This window comes from Lutra lutra, chromosome 8 (genome assembly GCF_902655055.1).
Source record: "Lutra lutra chromosome 8, mLutLut1.2, whole genome shotgun sequence".
NCBI classification, from domain to species: Eukaryota; Metazoa; Chordata; class Mammalia; order Carnivora; family Mustelidae; genus Lutra; species Lutra lutra.
Window position 1 is genome coordinate 18,243,577 of NC_062285.1, and position 20,077 is coordinate 18,263,653.

Below are 20,077 nucleotides of genomic sequence, written 5' to 3' on the forward strand. Positions count from 1 at the left end.
AAATCACTACTAGGATGTAATGTACAATATGAAGACAGTTAACACTGCTCTATGATAATTTGAAAGTTGTTAAGAGAATAAATACTAAGAGTTCTCATCACAGAAGAAAAAACTTTTCTTCATTCTCCTGTTTTCGTATGGGCACAGAAGATGATGGAGGTTAACTAAACTTACTGTGGTGATCATTTCACAATAAAAATAAGCCAAATCATTATATCGTATACTTAAGCTTACTGTATGCCAATTATATCTTAATAAAACTGGAAAAAGAAATGGCACAGAGTTATAAACATTATTAAATTTTATTAACAAAAACTTTGTACATTTTCTTTAATACATGTGGAATTTTACATCTAGGTAAAATAACAACACATTCAAAATTTACCATTTATACAAATTGTTACAGAATAACAACCAGTGGGTTAAATAAGTAAAATAAACCACACCGATTTTTTTAATTATCTACAAAAGATTGACTTTCTTTAAAATTCCCCTGAACATATAAAAATAAATTAATTTTACTTTTCAATTAAATCTACCAATTAGAAATATTACAAATCAAAATATCAATGTTATCTTATGAATTTTCACAATACAAAACAGATTCACAAAACCTTATTTACAGAAATGAGGTAAGAACTGTGCAATGTTAACCAAGAGACATATTGCAGAATTAACATGTTCTTCCAGCTAAGTACACAGTGGAGGTCTAATTACAGCTGGGTCTTTTCCACTAATAATTCACACATTTAAGAAACAGTTCAATGATTACATCCCCAATTGTTCAATTTATACTCTGCCATACTATCACACCAGGAGTGTAGCTACCCAAAGTGTAAGGACTGTAAATACAAATTTCACCTGTTTCAGGAACTGTACTTGTTTTGCTTATTTGTTTGAATCACTCACTGTCAGTAAATGAAAAGTTGTTTAAATTAAAAAAAAAAATTCTTACCAAATCCACTCATTTTTTCTTGTGACTCATTAGTGGATAATACCCAGGTAATAGTTTTGCCTGAGCTATCTACAGTGGCATAGAAAGTTTTTAATAAAGGCAGAACCATGGGGAAGGCTGCTGGTGCAACACTGACTATCCCTACTACTTACTCACAAGGACTGACGGTAGTGCAAGCTCAGCTGTCTAGAGCCATTTCAACACACGGAGGTACTAACAGGCACTTGATTCAGGCCAAACCCGACCAGCAGTTTCCAAGAGTGGCCCCTCTTTCTGAAGAAATCTTTCGCTTTGAATGATCTGGTTCCCCCAGCAGCCTTCGAACTCACTTAACTCAAAATATGAGTAGTTACTTTAAAATATGAGTAGGTCTTAGCACTTATATTTTTTAAAAAGTATTTAGCAAAAGAAAATTACCTTTAGCAGAAGCAGACGGTACCATCCTAACTTGATTACCAAAATTGGCCCAAATCCCATTATAAGAAAATTTTTATAACAAAGATTGCCAAGTCCCAGTTGATGACCTATTAATTTGCAATATTTAACCAATAAAACTCCAATAGAAGATATGGACAGTTCCTTAAATTTTGTCTAAGATCTGACTCACAGCGCAAGCATACTGTAACCCCAACAAAAGACTGTATTTCATATTCTAACTGGTACAACAAAATCAAAGTTTATAAATGGAACAGTCTTTAGTTTCGCTGTTCATCTCTCCAATTTATAACAAATTAGTTGTGCACCAACTATATTAAATTCCTCTTAGGTTGATAAACTCATTGCATGTAATTATTCGTTGACAAAAGTTAGTTATTAAATTTTTTTTTCAAAGTTCAAAAAATCTGGGTTGAGGGATGGGGGATATATGGGAATTCATTTCAGTGCAACAAAGCAACAAGAAAATTAACCAAGCCTTACAAGAAAGTCCTTGTGGCAATTAATCCTTTGTTGTGCAGTTCATTTCTTGTCGCATTTCTTCATAGGTGTAGGAGGGCTGCAATGGCAGCCAAAGGAAGTGCTAGAGCAGCAGGAGAGGCAATCTAGAGGTTTCTCAAGTGTCAAACTTTTCTCTTGAGTGACAGGCCCAGTTTTATCACTAAGTCTCTGCAGTTAAACAAAATCAACGGCATTATGTAATGAACATGTGGCCCATGCTTGTGGTACTCTTAACTGGAATTATAATGGAAATAAAAGCTGGTATATATAGTGACTTCATTTTGTTTCTAACAAATGGCACAACTGCTTTTCAGCACAATAGGAAAGACATGAGTTTACTGGTAAACATTATCATCTGCTTTCTATTAACCTCAGCAGTTACAAAGACAGAAGGGCCATCTGAAGGACAGAAACTCAGGGAACGGATGGAGCAATCATTCCCCAAATTGACTTCTCCACAAAAGTAGTAACGTGGTATTGGAGAAAATGAATTTTTTATGGACTAACAAAGTCATGGGTTCTGATCCCACATGTGCCATTTGTCTCTTAAGCTTTAACCTCTTTGAGTCTCCTTTTACTAATCTATTAAAAAACTGTAAAGTCCCTCGAGACTGAAATCACATATACTATTGTAATCTAACAAAGATGCCTGGCACATAGTGGGGTACACATAAATATTATTTCCCAGCCTTGCTTTTCTCCCATTAGGTACTTAATACTGCTCATTTTGTTCTATTTCTATTATAGTTTTCCATTAAAAAACACATTCCATCCTGTATCAGTCAGGAAAAGGGAGCTTGTAAATACAGGCACACCTCATTTTATTGTGGATCACTCCACTGAATTTTCCCCCAAACTGAAAGTTGGTGGCAACCTTGTGTCAAGCAAGTCTACTGGTACTACCTTTCCAATAGCATTTGATCAATTTGTATCTCTATGTCACGTTATTTTTTTTTCAAGATTATTTATTTACTATTTGACAGAGAGAGAGAGAGAGAGATTACAAGTAGGCAGAGAAACAGGCAGAGAGAGAAGGGGAAGCAGGCTCCCTGCTGAGCAGAGAGCCCCTTGCGAGGCTTGATCCCAGGACCCTGAGATCATGACCTGAGCCTAAGGCAGAGGCTATCCCACTGAGCCACCAGGCACACTAAGTCATTCTTATAATATTTCAACTCTTTCCATTATTATATTTGTTAGAGGGATCTGTGATCAGTGATTACAAACTCTCTGAATGCTCAGATGATGGTCAGCACATTTTTTTTTAGCAATAAAAAGCATTTTTAAATTAGGTATGTGTTTGGTATTTTTTAGCTATTACACTATTGCACACCTTGACAGACTACCTTCAGTATAATGTAAACATAATTTTTATATGCACTGGGAAATAAAAACATTCATCTGACTCACTTTATTATGTATTTGCCTTATTGCAGCAGTGTGGACCTGAATCTCTGCACTATCTCCAAGGTATGCCTGTAGTTTGCTTTTTAATGCAAGAAAAAACAAAACAGTATAAAACGTCCCTAATTAATACAGATTCACAGAGATTCCCACATCTGTACAACCACTGGAGAGGTGACTAGCTTTATGATAGTGACAGTAGTACTCACAATCTGAGAGGGGCAAACAAAGCATTGAAGAGTTAATGAAAACCAATTAATCCTGCATTTTGAACCCAACTTGTACTCCGTACAAACTCAAGTTTCTGAAGACTTAACAGCACAGTAAACAGCAAGCTTTTAAAGTAATGGGAAATAGCAAACATTGTGACTTTTCACACTGTGATTTGCCAAGTCTCCACCTCATTCCTTCCCTTCTTCCTTTTCTGGACATCCAGTCTCCATTCTATATCCCAATATTCTTCCTCTAAGAGGGCTCTGTCCTGAACTCGAATTTAGGGCAAACACTTATACTCCAGTAAAGTAGAGCTAATTGAAGGGGAGAATTAATAGAAAGAAACAGCCTTAAATGTGTGCTACTATATGATTAATACACTGTTCATGAATCCACTTTTAATTTATCTTAACTGTATATTGAAAGGGTAAGAGGCTATCCCTTTAATGAAATTAATAATTTAAATTCCATTACAATGTAATTATGATTTAGTTTCTTTTTAAAATTAATTTGGCAAAGTAACTGGAGTGCCCTAAAAATCGGTATGTTAATTTTATTATAAGCATAATTCAGTTTTACAAAGTACTTTAAAGCAAAATAATAAAAATATTCCAAAATTATCTAGATTGGGTCTATAATTAAACAAATTAATGGAACAAAAGTTCATCAAAAGCACCAATTACTATCTTTTGAATGGACTGTCCCATACCCCTTACTATAACTAAAATACACATTTTCATTTCCAATTTGGTAAATTACTAAAACGTACTTCAAACCATATGCACAAATTTAAACTAAGGTACTTCAGGGGCTGTATAAATTGGCTTGGATCCTTCATGTTTACAATATCAGCTGCTGAAGCAACTGGTTTAAGAAGAAATTATCAGGGGAATAATATACTTTTTTTTAAATAAGAGAGAAAAGCTAAGAAACAGTCATCTCTGATTCCTCAGTAAATTATTTTTATGATTTCACTAGGTAAGACAGAACAAAGACACTTACTGTTACTTTCTGACTGGCGTTGTCGCGTGGATGGTGAGAAATGGGTTGGTGGTGGCTGGGTGGAGGGGCGGCGCCTGAGCTCCTGCCAGCAGGTTGTTGATGGGGATCTGCGTGGGTCCCGGGGAATCTGGAGCTGCTGCAGTTCTGGCGGGTGGTGCTGCTGGTGTTGGTGCTGCTGCATTAACTGGTACAGGAGGGCTGATGCTGCCTCCTGAGGTCGAGAAAATGTGGGAGAAGATGAGCTCCCAGTCCCAGAATTCAACAGTCAGTAAAGCCTGACTTTTTCTATTTTCTTCTTTACTTTAATAGGAGATATTTAATATAAGTCACATATACACTACCTAAGAAAGAAAACAGTATCTTATCTGGAAAAATATACTTTACTAGGTAATCACCATCTATTATAAGGGTCAGTTTACTAGTGAATGGCTTCTTTTCAAAACAGGGCAACAAATACAGGAGACCTTATTCAAATTAGGTTGTCCATGATAATTAAGGGCAACAGGCAACTTGGAAGTCATTAAGTTATCTGGATCTGACTTTAGAATAATGCGCCATTCTCATTCCCAATTCTGGGAACAAAAAGTAACTTTTAAAGTTCTCATTCATGCCAACAGAGAGTACGCCCTTGGTATAGTTATGAGATTATTATTTGCAGCAAGTATGTATGTGATTTCTTGAGTGTTTACTATGTGCCAGGCACTGTCTGGAGACATATCAGTCGGGGGGGGGGGGGGATCTCTGCCCTTCTTGGCTCAGCCTGAGGCAGAGAGAGAGACCAACAAAATATTGGGATATGATTATTGATAAGGATCAGGGTAAGGAGGAATGTGTGGGAGACAGTATTGGGGGGGTGGAATCTCAAATAGGTAGGTCAGGGTGATTCTCAATTGGACAAAGACTTGGAGGCAAGGAGGGAATTCACTACGTGGATATGGAGAAAGGGAGGGGATTTCTAGGAAGAAGGAAACACCCAGGGCTAAGGGGTTATGTGGGAGCATATCCCTAGTGTGACTGAGGACTAGCAAGGAGACCAGGGGCAGGCTGGGGACAACTGAACAAGGAGGAGACAAGGGGAGAACGTGGGCCTCATGGTGGTGGGCCAAGAACACTCTGGCTTTTACTCAAGTGATACAGGAAAGAAGGGGAAGGTTTTAAGCCAAGGAATGACACAATCTGACTCAGGACTTGATGGATTCAATGGGAGGCATCAGACGAGAGTGAAGTATGATTGAGAGGTTTTTGGGCTTGAGCAACTACAAATCAGTGTTTCCGTTGGCTGAGGTAGGCAAAACTATGTGTGGAGCAGGTTTGTGACAGATTAGCAGTTCAGTTTTGGACATACTATGCTTGAAATGTCTATTTCAAAACACCCTAGTGGAGATATCAAGAAAGCAGTTGGATACAGAAGTTTGAAATTCCAGAAAGGGGCCTGGCCTGAAGATGTAACATCCGCACATATTTAATACTGGACTGGAGAACGGCATTTGAAGCTCTATGACTGGAGGAAATCGTTGAAATTCTAGGTTACTCTGAAAGTGAGAGGCTGCGGTGAAGAGAGGAATGAATGGTTGGGCTGGAATAACACGGCGGTAACCTGGCTCCTGAAGCCTAAGGGAAGAAAGTGTTTCAAGGAGGAGGGAGTGATCAACTCTGTCAAATGTTGTTGCCAGATCAAGGAAGAAGAAGGACAACTGTCCACTGACTGGTTAGCAGAATGAAGGCCATCTGGGAGGAGACAGCAAGCAGAGAAACAGGACAGCAATTGGTGGGGGGGAGGAGGGTTAAGCATGAATTTTTCTTAAGATGGGACAAGTCAGGATGCCTCAGAAGAAAATGTGCCGTTTGTAAACGAACAAACTTCACCCCACAATCTTGGCTGACAAGGAAAGACAGAATTTAAACCACTTCAGCTCTTGTCTCTGAGCAACAATGTGTGTGCTAAACCTCCTTAACGAATCATGTTCTAGAAATGAGACGTCTGGGGCGCTGGGGTGGCTCAGTGGTTAAATGGTTGCCTTCGGCTCGGGTCATGATCCCAGGGTCCTGGGATAGAGCCCCATGTTGAACTCCCTGCTCAGCGGAGAGCCTGCTTCTCCCTCTCCCTCAGCCTGCTGCTCTGCCTACTTGTACTCTCTATCTCTGTGTCAAATAAATAAAACCTTAAAAAAAAAAAGAAATGAGTCATCTATATGTACTATTACTAATAATAGTCTTGTTTAAGAGGAAGGACCCCAAATAAACCATATTTTAGTACTTCATATAAGATGAGAGATAAACAAGATCACATTTTAGTGCAAGCATTAAAGAATTTATATACAAGCTATCTTTATGCCACTGTAAGAACAGTAACAGTGAAAATGATGATCCACGATCAGAAACAAGTATTTTCAATATATTTTGACTAAAGTAAAAAAATGGAAAGAAATATTTTACTTATTTATAACAATTTTTTGAATTTTTTTAAAAGATTATTCATTCATTCATTCATTTATTGAGAGAGACGGAAGGAGAGACCTACAGAGAGAATGAGAGAGAGAGCAGGAGCAGGGGGAAGTGGTACAGGGGTGGGGGGGGAAGCAGGTTCCCACTGAGCAGGGAGCCCAATGCGGGACTCAATCCCAGGATCCCGGGATCATGACCTGAGCTGAAGGCAGACACTTAAACCAACTGAGCCACCCAGGTGCCCTGAAGATTTTTTTAAGTAATCTCTGCACCCAACATGGGGCTTCACCTCACAACCCAAGATCAGGAGTCCCACACTCCACTGACTAAGCCAGCCAGGCACCCTGAGCAGATACTTAGAAAGAAATTACAAACAAAGGCTGAAACTCTGAGTTAATTAAATAGTGCATTCTCTGAAGAGTCTAACTCAGTGAAGTACACTAGGGAAATGGAGCTGGAGACAGTTGCACAAATACATCAACCCGTCTGGCTTTAATTTATGACCACACAACGCGGGCCAGAATATCTCTGCATGTGAGCCACACACTTTCAATATTTTTAAGATTTTATTTTTAAGTAAATCTCTATGCCCAACATGGGGCCTGAACTTATAACCCCAAGAGGTGCACACTCTACCAAATGAGCCAGCCAGGCGCCCCTCCCCCACCACACACTTAGTCAATTCTTCCTCTCTTCCAAGATACCTATTCCACATTTGCTTTTCTCCTCTGACCACCAATATCCTTATTTCCCCCAGCTGATGCCTTTCTTTTTTTTTTTTTTTTAAGATTTTATTTATTATTTGAGAGAGAGCACAAGCAGGGGAGGGACAGGAGAGGGAAAGTAGATTCCCAACTGAGCAGGAATATGAGCCTCGATCTCAGGACCCTGGGATCATAACCTAAGCCTAAGGCAGATGCTTAACCAACTGAGCCACGCAGGCGCCCCTGATACCCTTAATGTAATTCCGAAAATTAAAAACCTAAAAGTGGGTTTCCTCAACCTCCTATCATAAAAGCCCTCTGACAGCTGCTCTGCCTGCCCTCTTCATACAGTGGAATGCTGCTCTCCACTCCCCCTCCCTTTCCGTCCCCTATGAAGTACTTTGCTGCTCTTTTTATCCTTCCTCTCCCTGTTCCCATCACATATACATGTGCTGTCATATTCCCTCTCAGACCATGTCTTTAGCTGCTCATTTCTCTGCTTTTTTAGAGTGAAGTGTCTGGAGCTGCCAATACTCCATCTTCACTTTCCCTCCTGCCATTTTCTTTGGAACCATTTGAGGAGGTTTTTACTTCTCACCACAATTGTTAAAACCTCCAGGCAGCCAAATCCAACAGTCAATTTACTTGTCCTCCCAGAAGTATTTTTACACAGCCGAGTCCTTCCTTTGTTGATACATTTTCTTCACGCGGACCCAAGGACACCACTTCTCAGTTCTTAACTCACTGGTCTCTTTTCCCCACATCCCTTTACTAGATTATGCTCCTCTTCCAGGATAGCCAGGGCTCAGTCCTCAGATATCAGTCCTCATTCCTACGGATCTCATACAATCTTGTAAATCTAAGTGCCATATATGCAGCAATGCCCCTAAAATTTGTTATTTCCAACTGCATCCTTTCCCTGGACTCCAGCTCACACAACTGTCCAGTCCACATCCTACTTAAATACCTAAATAGACATCTCCAACTTAGTACGTCTGTAACAGAACTTGTGCTTTCTCTCCAAAACCGGCTGTTCCTCTAGGTCTTCCAAATCTCAGTAAACTGCAACATCCCATTGTTTAGAACTCTTCCTTACCTTGAACGTCTGACAAACAAGTCTTGTTGGTTTTATCTTCAAAATACACAGTCCCAGATGGTTCCCCCCCCCCCCCACTTATCCTATTTTAGAAACCACATCTCCTAACCTGGACTACTCCAATAGCCTCCCTGCTTCTCCTTTTGCTACTATCTCCCCTCCCAACACATACAATTTTCTGCACAATGACTACTAATCTTTAAAAAATGGGAATTGTTATTTATATGTCACTATTCTGTTCAAATCTTCCAATTAATTCTTTAAAATAATCCTGAAAGGAAAAGTGAGGATATATGAAACAAGATTTTTAAAGTTGAGATAATTACTTAAAATACTATATACTGTTTTGATACATTTGAAAGTTTTCACAAAAGTTTTTTAAAAAATCACCAATGGCATCATATCATACTCAAAATCTAAATTTCCTGCCACAGACAGCCAAACAAGGCTCACCAGGGACTTTCTCTCCTCTGCACCAGCCTCTCTCTCATTTTGCAGTCATGCCGGCCGTCTTTCTAGTCCTCAAAACATAAACACATGTGGTCTTTTCCACTGCTAGTCTTCCATTCTCCTGAGTCAAAAATTCATGTTCCTTCAACTTTTATTCAGGTCTAAGCTCAAAAGTCACCTACCCAAAGAGGCAAGACTCCACTATCTAAAATTAGCCTCTTGTCCCACTGTTCCTTTATCCTTTACCTTCCCTCATTTTTCTTCTCAGTGCGATCACTACCAAAACATACATTTGCTTATTGTCCACCTCCACTGTCAGAATGAAACCCCATGAAAATACAAAGTCTTAACTCATCATCACATTACCGGAGTCTAAAAGAGTACCCCAGTACGTACTATGTTCTAATACTTGTAAATCAATCAATATAATGTCACTACAGGTATTGTGGACTATACCAAATGGCAAGACAAAGTATTCTGGGGGTTATGCATCCGGTAATGCTATTTCACAAAGTGGGTAAGTCTATACCCAAGCTAAATGTCTATTACAACTTAGAACACTTGCTCCTAACAAAAATCAAATATTATCAAAAGGAAGAACTTACTGGCGTGAGCTGTTGAGAATTTAACAACTGCTGAAACTGCTGTTGGTGAAGAAATATTTGTCTTTGCTGGTCAGAAAGTAATCCTAGTCCTGAGGCACTGAAAACGATTAAATTCTTACTTTCTCCTATATACTGTTAATGTTTTTTAAAATGTAAAATGAAAGACAACTTTTCAATTTGGTGTTTAATGAGTTAACAAGTCAAATCTTTAAATATAATACTTTCTAATAACGATCACATACAAATTTCTTTTTTCTCTCTCTCTGTGTATACAGGTAAATAAGAATTCACATTGTCAAGAAATGTTTTGTTTTCCTTTTTATTATAAACCAAGAAGGCACTCAGTACTTTATGGAATAGAAATTTAAATGTGTTTATAACACGCACATAATTTTTAATTATCCAAGGATAATTTAACCCACACTAAATAACACGTATGTAAAACAAGGAAAAATCCCAACTACTAATTGACTTGATCTAACCTTTTTTTAATGTCCCAATGGAGAGTAAAATTAAACACCAAAGAAAAGGGAGCCAGAAAAATAGTTTACTAGTATCCATTGCAAATCCATTAAAACAATTTATTCCTCAAATGTATGTCCAGTAACCACATGGCTTTAATCCCCCTTATTTTGAACAAACAGTCAAATGAAAGTCCCAGTACCATGAAACACAGTTTCACTCACAGGAAATTCAAGATCATTGATATAGGCACTGATTCCTATATCAAAATCTTAATTATAAATTAGCAGAATTGCATAGTTGGATTCTGAGAAATCAATATTCCACTCATATGTGATCCTCATTACAATATTCTTTTTCTTCAATATGTAGGATACATGAAGACAATATACAAGGGGAGGTAACACACAGATCAAGAATGAAATTTTAGCACAGAATACATTTAATGCTTTATTACTAAAAGTGATTTAACGTTGTTTTAATTTGAATTAGTTAAATTTCAAACGTAAATGGCTCTCAAAGTAATACACTTAATCTAAAAGTTTGCTAGTTTTCATTTCTTGTTGATTACATCTACAAGAAGCACATTAAAAAATCCCAATCTGAAAACATGGACTATGCTGGTACTCTGTTGCACTCAAGAACCCAGAATAGATTAAGTGAGTTTCTTACCTGTTTCGTCAGTGTAGCTGGCATTGGATGTGTTGCATTAGGTGGTACAGTTGTATGGGTGAGGGGGGTAGGGTTCTGGGATATTGTGACAGGGGTCTGAATAACCCCATTTAAAAGCTCCTACAATGCCATTAATTGCCAGTTGGTTACCTGGCAAGCTCCAATTATTCCACCCACTGCAGGCACTGCAGGAATGGTGATGTTACAGTCTGCATTCCACTAGCCAGTGCCCCCACCGTCACACCATTGACCTGCTGCACTCCACTACCACCCGAGCCCTGCTGCGCTGGACTCTGCCCAGCAGGAGGGGGGAGTAGAAAGAGCAGAAGAGCTGCTGGTGCTTTGTCCACTGGAGGTTAGTCCTAATGTAAGAAAGAACAGAAACTGAAGTCAGAACACAGCAAAACTGTTTAAATCATCTTAAACCATTTAATGTGGTATACTACTGTTGTAAAAAAAAAACATGGAAATGGAACTAACCACACCAAAATTACCTGATTTAATACAGGAAGAGAATTATCAGGTAAAAAGCTGTTTCCTAGATGAGGGCTCTTACTGCTGTTCAAGGAATCAGTGGTAGGAGCTAGAATAATAAAAGACAAAAGAAACCTATTTACCCTGTTACATTACATTTTGTGTAAGATTAAGGCTTATCTAAAAGCTTATCCTGAAGCCCACATTAAAAACACTTAAATATTAAGTCTTGCTATGCCTAATACCAGTTTAAAGGGAAAAATCTATAACTCTATTGAATACTATGGCTTTAAATCAATAAAAAGATCATTATACATTTAAATAACTATTATAGTTAAATTATGTGCTAAACAAGTTAGAGCAAATTCAAGTTGATCACTTGACAGATTATTCATGTTCTTTGAAAATAACCTATCATTCCTTTTCTACATCTTCATATAACTGGTAACTAGTTATTATTCACTTATTATGAGAAAGATCCTAAAAGTCTATCCTACTTTCGTTAGATATGCAATAAATACTTTCATACTTACCATTCTGTGCTGAAAATGCATGCATTTGATGAGACGGACTAGGATTTGTTGTTATTGTTGGAAAAGGCACTGAGAGCTGTGCATTCAATAACTGAAGACGTTCCTTTTTGGCTGTCAAGTTTTTAATCTGCTCTTCCAATCTCCGATTTTCAACTTGAAGTTGGTGTAATGACTTCAGCATTCCCAAAACTAGCAAACATTTGCATGGTTTTAATAAAGACAAGTTACCACACAGGACTACGTATTTTACAGACCTAAGTATCAGTAACTTTAAAAATAAGTTAAAATAGAGTAGAATTCTGTAAAGCATTTTCAAATCACTAGGTTTAGTTTCTAAATTTATATGTAGATACAAATATACCACAATATATTATGTATATAAAAGCATAAAGGGATACTGGTCCTAGATGTACCTTCTGGAAACTTTGTTGCCACATATCAAAAAACCCACCCATCTGGTCTAGGTAGTTTTCATTCTCAAGAAAACTGACATTTTATTTTCACCAAAATAAAAACCTAATTAAAAATTCAAAGTGCCTGCCATCAGTTTTCGTTAAAATCATGTTTAAAATGGGGAAGAGTCATACCAATATCCTTCCCCACAATAGAGTTATTGTGTGCTGCCTGGTCAAGCTAAGCGCGCCTCCACAGCGGGGTGAAAGCCGCCCAGCCCCGCCGCCCCGCCGTCGCCCGGCCTGCGGATCCGCACATCGCCCAGCAGGGAGCAGTGTGCGCGCACCACAGCCCCCATGCCAGGCTCCCGGAGAAAGATCGTCTGTAACCAGGCAGTTTCTGTCCTGCCTCATCACCTCAAATACAGTTTCAATTCCTTCCACAACTCGGGACTTTCTCAACTGACAACACCGAGTAGTTCTGCCAGGGTGATGGACACTTTAAAAGTTCTACGTACACATATTAAAAAGTTGTATTTGTTTAACATGCCCTCAGGGCCTTCAAAAGACACAAGGGAGATGGTAGAGACATATATGGTCATTTCCCAAGGATTTAACTTTTATCCCTTCCTCTTCAAGATGCTACACAGAAACCCTCAGTGTACCCAAATGAGATGCAATAAGATGAAGCTAAACCTGTCCTCCAGCTATCATGTTTAAAGGATTATCCTGGCATGAATTTCCTCACAATTAGCATTTTTCTGGCAAGGTACCATTCATAAAACAAAACAAAACACACAAAAAAAACCTAAAATACCAATTTACAGCACTTGTCTACTAACAACAAAAATTTTTGTTTTGATACAATAAAGCAATAAAAGCCTATATCCCAAAATGATAAAAACTACCTATTTTTCCCCCAAAAAACATATATCCTTTAACATGAGGCCACTTCCCCAGTTCACTGCCACTTAGAGTAACTTTGCTCTTTTTGACATTTTTCAACCATCATCCTAATACTTAACATTGAAAAATACTAAATATGTACATAAAACACATATATGTATATAAAACACATAAATATGTATATAAAACACATATACATAATTTAATAATACAAAATATATATAAATTTAGCAATTCTTACTCTTTTTCATCTAAATTAAAACATTAAGACGGTTGGCATACTTGACTATATGCATTTTTATTTTTACCTTTTCAAAACTATTTCTAGGTACAGGGAGAAGTAGCAGAGGGAGAGGGGAGAGAATCTCAAGTAGAATCACCACTGAGCAAGGAGGAGTCTGACATAGGGCTTGACCTCCCAACCCTGGCATCACGACCCTGAGGATCACGACCTAACCTGAAACCAAGAGTTTCACTCAACCAAGTGAGCCACCCAGGCACTCCTGACTAAATGCATTTTTTAAAATGAATTCTCCTCGGGGCACCTGGGTGGCTCAGTGGGTTAAGCCGCTGCCTTCGGCTCGGGTCATGATCCCAGGTCCTGGGTTCGAGCCCCACATTGGGCTTTCTGCTCAGCAGGGAGCCTGCTTCCTCCTCTCTCTCTGCCTGCCTCTCTGCCTACTTGTGATTTCTCTCTGTCAAATAAATAAATAAAATCTTTTAAAAATAAATAAATAAATAAATAAATAAAATAAAATGAATGCTCCAAAGGTAATCAAGTTTTCTTCAATTAAGCTAAGAGAAGATATGACTCATGTATTTTAGTAAAATTTAAAAATTGGTAAGAACAGGGGCAGGCGCCTGGGTGGCTGTTGTTAGGTGTCTGCCTTCGGCTCAGATCTGATCCTGGGGTCCTGGGATCAAGCCCCACATTGGGCTCCAAGTTCAGCGGGACACCTGCTTGTCCCTCTCCCACTCCCCTGCTTGTGTTCCCTCTCTGTCTCTGTCAAATAAATAAATAAAAATTTTTTTTTAAAGTTTAAAAATTCATAAGAACAAAGTACCAATATTAAAATAATTTAAAACAGTAAGAATAACCACTGAACAGATAAGTGCTTACTGTGAGCTAGGCAATGCTCTTCACAGTTTTTATGCCATTTAATACCCAAAACAACACTGTGATATAGGTATATTATTATTCCCACTCTACAAATGGGAGATAACGTACACATCAGGAAACTTGCCCAAGATCCTAGCATTAGTAACAGGTAAATATAAGACCAGTGGTAAAATTGTAGAATCTGTTCTATTGAAACACTACAGTATACTTTCTTGCCATATTATATAAAACACATCTCATAATTTTACTACTATTGATGAAATGTGACTGCTGCATCTATCCATCTGTCTGTCTGTCCATCCATCTTTTAAAGACATGAAAAGAATACTTACTGTCACTGGGAGTACCTTGTTCTAATAAAAACTGCTGTCCTTCACTCCACTGCCTCTCCAAAAGCTGTTCTATGCTGGCTGCTACTGGAGGCAGATTTTCCAAACTGCTGTTGACTGGTTGATCATAGCGAATTTGTAAGCTGCTTACAGGAGATCTGTTGAAAATATTAATTCTCAGTTTAAACAGAAAGAGAGTGCATTCACATTTCTCACCTTACGCTGACCCTTTCCCTGTAAAGTCTTCTAACTCCAGGCTGCCTACACTGAAGAATGATAAAACCATAATCCACCCTAAAATTGAGTAATTACCATTCTTCCTCCCCAAATTATAAAATCAGGGGAATAGCTAGCTATTCTCGGTAATTAAAAACCATTAGAAAATAAAAACAACCCCTCAATAATCTCTGAAACAGGCTGTAAAAGAACCTGATACAGCTTTAGACAAAAGGGGGAAAGACAGTATTAGAAAACGTGAAAATAAATAGCCAGAAGAGAGGAGTTCCACCATTCTGCTTTAATACACAAAATATCAAGAGTAACACTGTGCAATTATAATAATGTAGAAGGCATTTTATTTTACATCCAACAGAATCTCAAATATTAGCAAAAAGAAATTCTTAATAATATTGAAGTAGCCTTTTGTTATAAAGTCAAAAATACAGATTTTCTAGTATTGACAGGATTAAGGAACATTAGCAAGATTAAAGTAAGTTTTATTTGAACCCTCTATACAAATTTTTCTAAAATGTCTTGGATCTGTACTTCAAGTGGTAATAACTTCAGTCTTCCAAAACAAATATTACTTATATTAAGATGAATGTGTAATGTTCTCTCATCCTTTTTTTGTTTTGTTTTAAGTTCGTAAATGTGGCCATTTCTGCTCTCCAGCCTCCACGCTAACACAGTACATTAGTAAAGGGCTTTAGGCTTTCCAGTGTGTTTCCACATAATTATCTCATATGATCTTCGTAACAGCCTCATGAGAAGTCAAAACCTGGTTATTGGTTCCATTTCCATATGAGGAAAAGAGGATGGGATTTTAGTGACTTGTGCAAAGATACACTGCTGGGCAGAGCTGGATGCAGCTCGGGTGTTCTAACAGCCCACTAGCGTTCTGCCACTGCCTCGGTGTGCTTCTCTACTAAATCTCCTTCAACAACAAGTTAAACAAATGAGGTTTTTTCATTCCTCAAGTAAATATCACGTGCTCCATACAGTTGACCATCCCTCTCCAACAGTACATTATACCAAGATAATTTAGGTTATTACCTTTCAGGCTAATTTTTAAAGGGTAATATAAAGTTGGAAATATATGCTAAAAATAATTTGGTAAAATTTATTGCTTTAAATGTTTTATCCATTTACCTAATGAAAAACTAAGAACTATGTGAAGCAAAATAACACTGAGGGATCTTGCAAAATTTCTGGATAGCTTCTATGATATTTTAAGTTTAAGAGGGGAATACAGAAATGCTTCCTCCACTAAACATATGAGCAAAAGCCCATTAGTTTTTTTTCTATGAAAAGAAGAATAAAATAGTACAGAAATAATCATAGCATAAAATTATAGATTAGTCGGTTGATGTTAATCAGTGTGTACTTCAGATTCCTAGTTGGAAAAGAAGGAATATTTCATTTCCTCCAGAAATCAATTAGGAAAAATAATACTACTTTTAGGTCACCAGGAATTTTACAGGAAAAGACACTACTGGATGTACCACTAGAAAATACCAAAATTAGAGGTTATCGAACCAATCTGATAAAGATGTTTCTTAAGACATTACCAATATATGAGCAACATAACAACAGATATTATTGGTATCCTTGCATAAAAATCTTAATTTTTAACAGACTTTTTGAGTTCCCACAGTTGAAAAATGTTCATTTCTCACAGTGGAAAAAAGACTCTAGAATGGGCTTTTAACCTCCTGTTCTCCGTTCTCACCTAGTCTAACCGTGTTTGAGGCAGAGTTTACAAAATTAAAGAGCAGAGAGAAAACAAACTGGAAGAAGGTACAGAAGCTGAAATAAGAAGACAATTAATAAAAAGAGAGTCACCGCCTAAAGTTCCATTGTTTTCTATAAATTGATGCAACATTCCCTTCTGCCATACTCCCCACTGAGAACAGAAGATGTGGGGCACTTAGACTGTGCTCAGAGAAATTCGACCCTTCCCGCAGAACTCTGGTAAGAATTCTGCTAACAGAATAACCTTACATACATTACGTAAGATACCTAAACTCTATAATAATAGTATTTACGGCCATTTCACAGAACAATGTAACAATCTGTTATACTTAGATTCAAACAATTTTAGGAACTAGAGAGATTTTTTTTCAAAAGTTTATTTTTTTCTTAGTAAACTCTACACCTAATTGGGACTCAAACTTATGACCCAAACATCAAGAGCTCAATGCTCTTCTGATTAAGCCAACCAGGTACCCTTGCAAGAACAGAGGGATTTTTACAAACGAGCCCCAAGAACTAGGAACTAGAGATCAAAGGGTTAAGTGCATTGCCCATAACAGAGCTAAAACTGGAACCCAAAGTTGAAAGTGTTGAGTATTATACCTTTAAGAGGTTTAAAGACTACTTCATGACAAAAAAGAATTAGCCAAATTAATGTAGTTAATAGTACCAGCAGCTAAATATACAAATGATAAAAACAAGAGAGTTGAAACTCATTGGAAATCTAAGAAAAGGGATGTCTTCTGAAAAGCTTAGAAATCTAACCATGTGTTTAATATTTAAATTAATTTAGAATCATTTTTCTTGACAGTCCAGACATGCTTCTTATCTACAGAATGCTTTTACAGCCTCACAAATGTATGCTCTGATACGAGATAAAGAAGTTCCCAAATCTCAAAATGTTTCCTTTGCCTATACTGGGCAGAGTAAATAATGCTTACCGTGGTGAGAGACTTCCTCGGGGTGAGCTTCCTCTGCCAACAAGGCTGCGGCTATTGTCTCCAAGATCTTGATCTGCAGTGTAAATATTTCATAGCTGATAAAGTGACTCTCACTAGATAAGAGGTTTTAAGCTCTTGCCCTGATTTTTCCTAAAACATACATAAAACCTTTACCACTATCTTTGCAGTTACTATGAAAGTAGAAGATCTAGTATGTTGCTAGTTCAGAATTGCTGAACTGTGGCATGTAAGGCGTTGTCTCTACACGTTTTTGTGGGTGTAGAAGGCCATGGATTATGTTCCGTTCTTTCATTCCTTTCAATTTTACAGCACAGAAGCATGGTATGCATTTGCAGTACCCTCCCCTCAGCCACTTTTAATTTCTACGGTTAAAGTAATGAATCACAGCTGTGGACAGCTAATCTGTATGCTTATCACAGCAAATCCTTATGCTTTGTATTTTTTAACACTTTGCATCCCAAGACAAGTCATAAAATGCATAATGTATTACACAGAGCCACACACCGTAACTAAAATTACATATATTACATGGATCCTCACACCAAGAATAAAACTGAACACCAAAAATTTAAGTTGATAAAAACAAGTAGGAATAGTCTGTACTTAAAAAGGAAAAAATTAGTTTCTTCAAAATAATTCTCCGAATTAAGATAATTCACCGAATTATCTCTGCTTGAAAAGTAACTTGTATTTCTCCTATAGTCAGTTCCTTCTAAAATCACCCTATCTGGCGTCTTTCAAGGTTGTCCTCCCCTTATACTGAAGCAGGTAACCTCTGACCCTTAAAGGGTAAAGACATGACTAATCCATTCTTGGTGAACTGCTAAACCCATTCCCTTCCCCCAAACAGGCATGACTACTTGGACATGTCAACAAATCCTTAAGGATGGAATGAAACAAAGCAAATCCAGTGGCTCATTAAAACAGTACAAGAGGCAAATGCTACAAAATGTCAACTGGTAAAAATTCACAGGATTACTAAACACTGTAGAAATTCTCTAACAGGATTTTTTTTAACCAAGTTTGTGTAATGCAATTTCATGAATTATGCAAATAAAGGTTTAGGCTATTCACAGAAAAGCCTAGTGTTATGTTACTTTCATTGCACAGAACTGAGAACTGAACACATCAATCACAAAAGTCACAAGAGACATTGTTGCATTCCTGCCTGCTGATGGCTCTGCTTAAACATTTACATTTCAGACAGTAAAAAAGCACATCACTGTTTTGGAGCACAGCACACTATTTACTTCCAACTGTGGTGGGGGGCAGGGGGGGACGGGGTGCAGCACAATCCTATATCTACCACACCTTTAGACTTTTCAAATAAAATGAGCCAAAGGTGGGGGTGAGGGGAAATTACATTGGGGGAGAATTTATTAATTCTTGAAAACCTACCTGTTTGATTGTTTTCAGACTGAACTATAAGAGCTGCCATTGATGAACTTGGATTTAATCTACTGCCATACATATGAGATGGTGCCTGACTAAGAGAAGATCCAGACAGTGTATTTGCCTAAATGAAAAGAATTACAAAGATAAATGAATTGTATTTGAAAATATCTTCATATTTTTCCTCTAACAGACCTAGTAACTATTTTTTCCAACCTAAGAATATAAGCAAACACTCCTAACTTTCTGAAGAGCAGATTTCATTCTTGTTTTATCACTCCAACATTTCAATTTTTGAAGTTACATAATTCCAGATTAAAAACATAAAGACTGGCACAAGGTTATTCTTGCTTTAATTTCAAAGTATCTAGTCACTAACAAAACCCAATGGCATGGTTACCATGTGACCATATGACTAATTATTTAATCTTATTAAACCATTTACAAAATAAGGGCAGGTAGACAACAGATGTCTAACAAATGCCTCAGTCTCTTACATCACAGGCTGGCGAAGGAGGTCAAAAGGTCCAATTTCTACTTTTAGTATTTTAACTACAAAGAGCAATATTTCCATTGCTTAACTCTGTCATTAGTAAAACCTGCACACTATTCTGTTACTTCCTATTTTGATAGACTTGGAAGCCTGCTGCTTTTTCTGTTTTGTTTTGTTTTTATTTTAAAAGAAAGCAAACAGGCATCACAAGTATGTTTTCTATACAATGCAGAGCTCAACGAATCACAGCTTTGCCCTGACCCCATATAAGGCACTGTCTTTTTGGCAGGAAGCCAGCTCCACTAACTGGAGAGCTGGTCCAAAGTTTGTAATTCATTCATGTTGCTAACCACAATTCTGAAGGCCTCTACTGGGACTTGTGCCAAACAAGTGAAAATGAACCCTTAAACAGATGAAGCTAAGGAGGCTGGCCAAAGTCTTGCGTAATCCAATGTAATAAAAATGCCTTCTTTGATGTGAATACTTTCTCCCACTTTCTAAGAATATTATAACCTTAAAATGCGGCATTTTGGGAGCAAATCTCTTGTACACAAAATACTGTTT

At 37.6% G+C, this 20,077-nt stretch overlaps 1 protein-coding gene across 1 annotated transcript in view; it reads right to left on the reverse strand.

Annotated features, from left to right (window-relative positions):
* Positions 1-288: 288 nt before the first annotated feature.
* MLLT10 (MLLT10 histone lysine methyltransferase DOT1L cofactor) overlaps positions 289-20,077 on the reverse strand; it is a 238,510-nt gene continuing 218,721 nt past the window's right edge. Inside the window, 15 exon segments of the mRNA XM_047743592.1 lie at positions 289-2,059; positions 4,508-4,533; positions 4,536-4,629; positions 4,632-4,718; positions 9,808-9,907; positions 10,946-11,055; positions 11,057-11,100; positions 11,103-11,141; positions 11,144-11,252; positions 11,254-11,325; positions 11,436-11,524; positions 11,949-12,137; positions 14,699-14,853; positions 17,608-17,680; positions 19,027-19,144. Of these exon segments, the coding sequence (XP_047599548.1) occupies positions 1,913-2,059; positions 4,508-4,533; positions 4,536-4,629; positions 4,632-4,718; positions 9,808-9,907; positions 10,946-11,055; positions 11,057-11,100; positions 11,103-11,141; positions 11,144-11,252; positions 11,254-11,325; positions 11,436-11,524; positions 11,949-12,137; positions 14,699-14,853; positions 17,608-17,680; positions 19,027-19,144 (1,452 nt within the window). The 3' untranslated portion in view covers positions 289-1,912.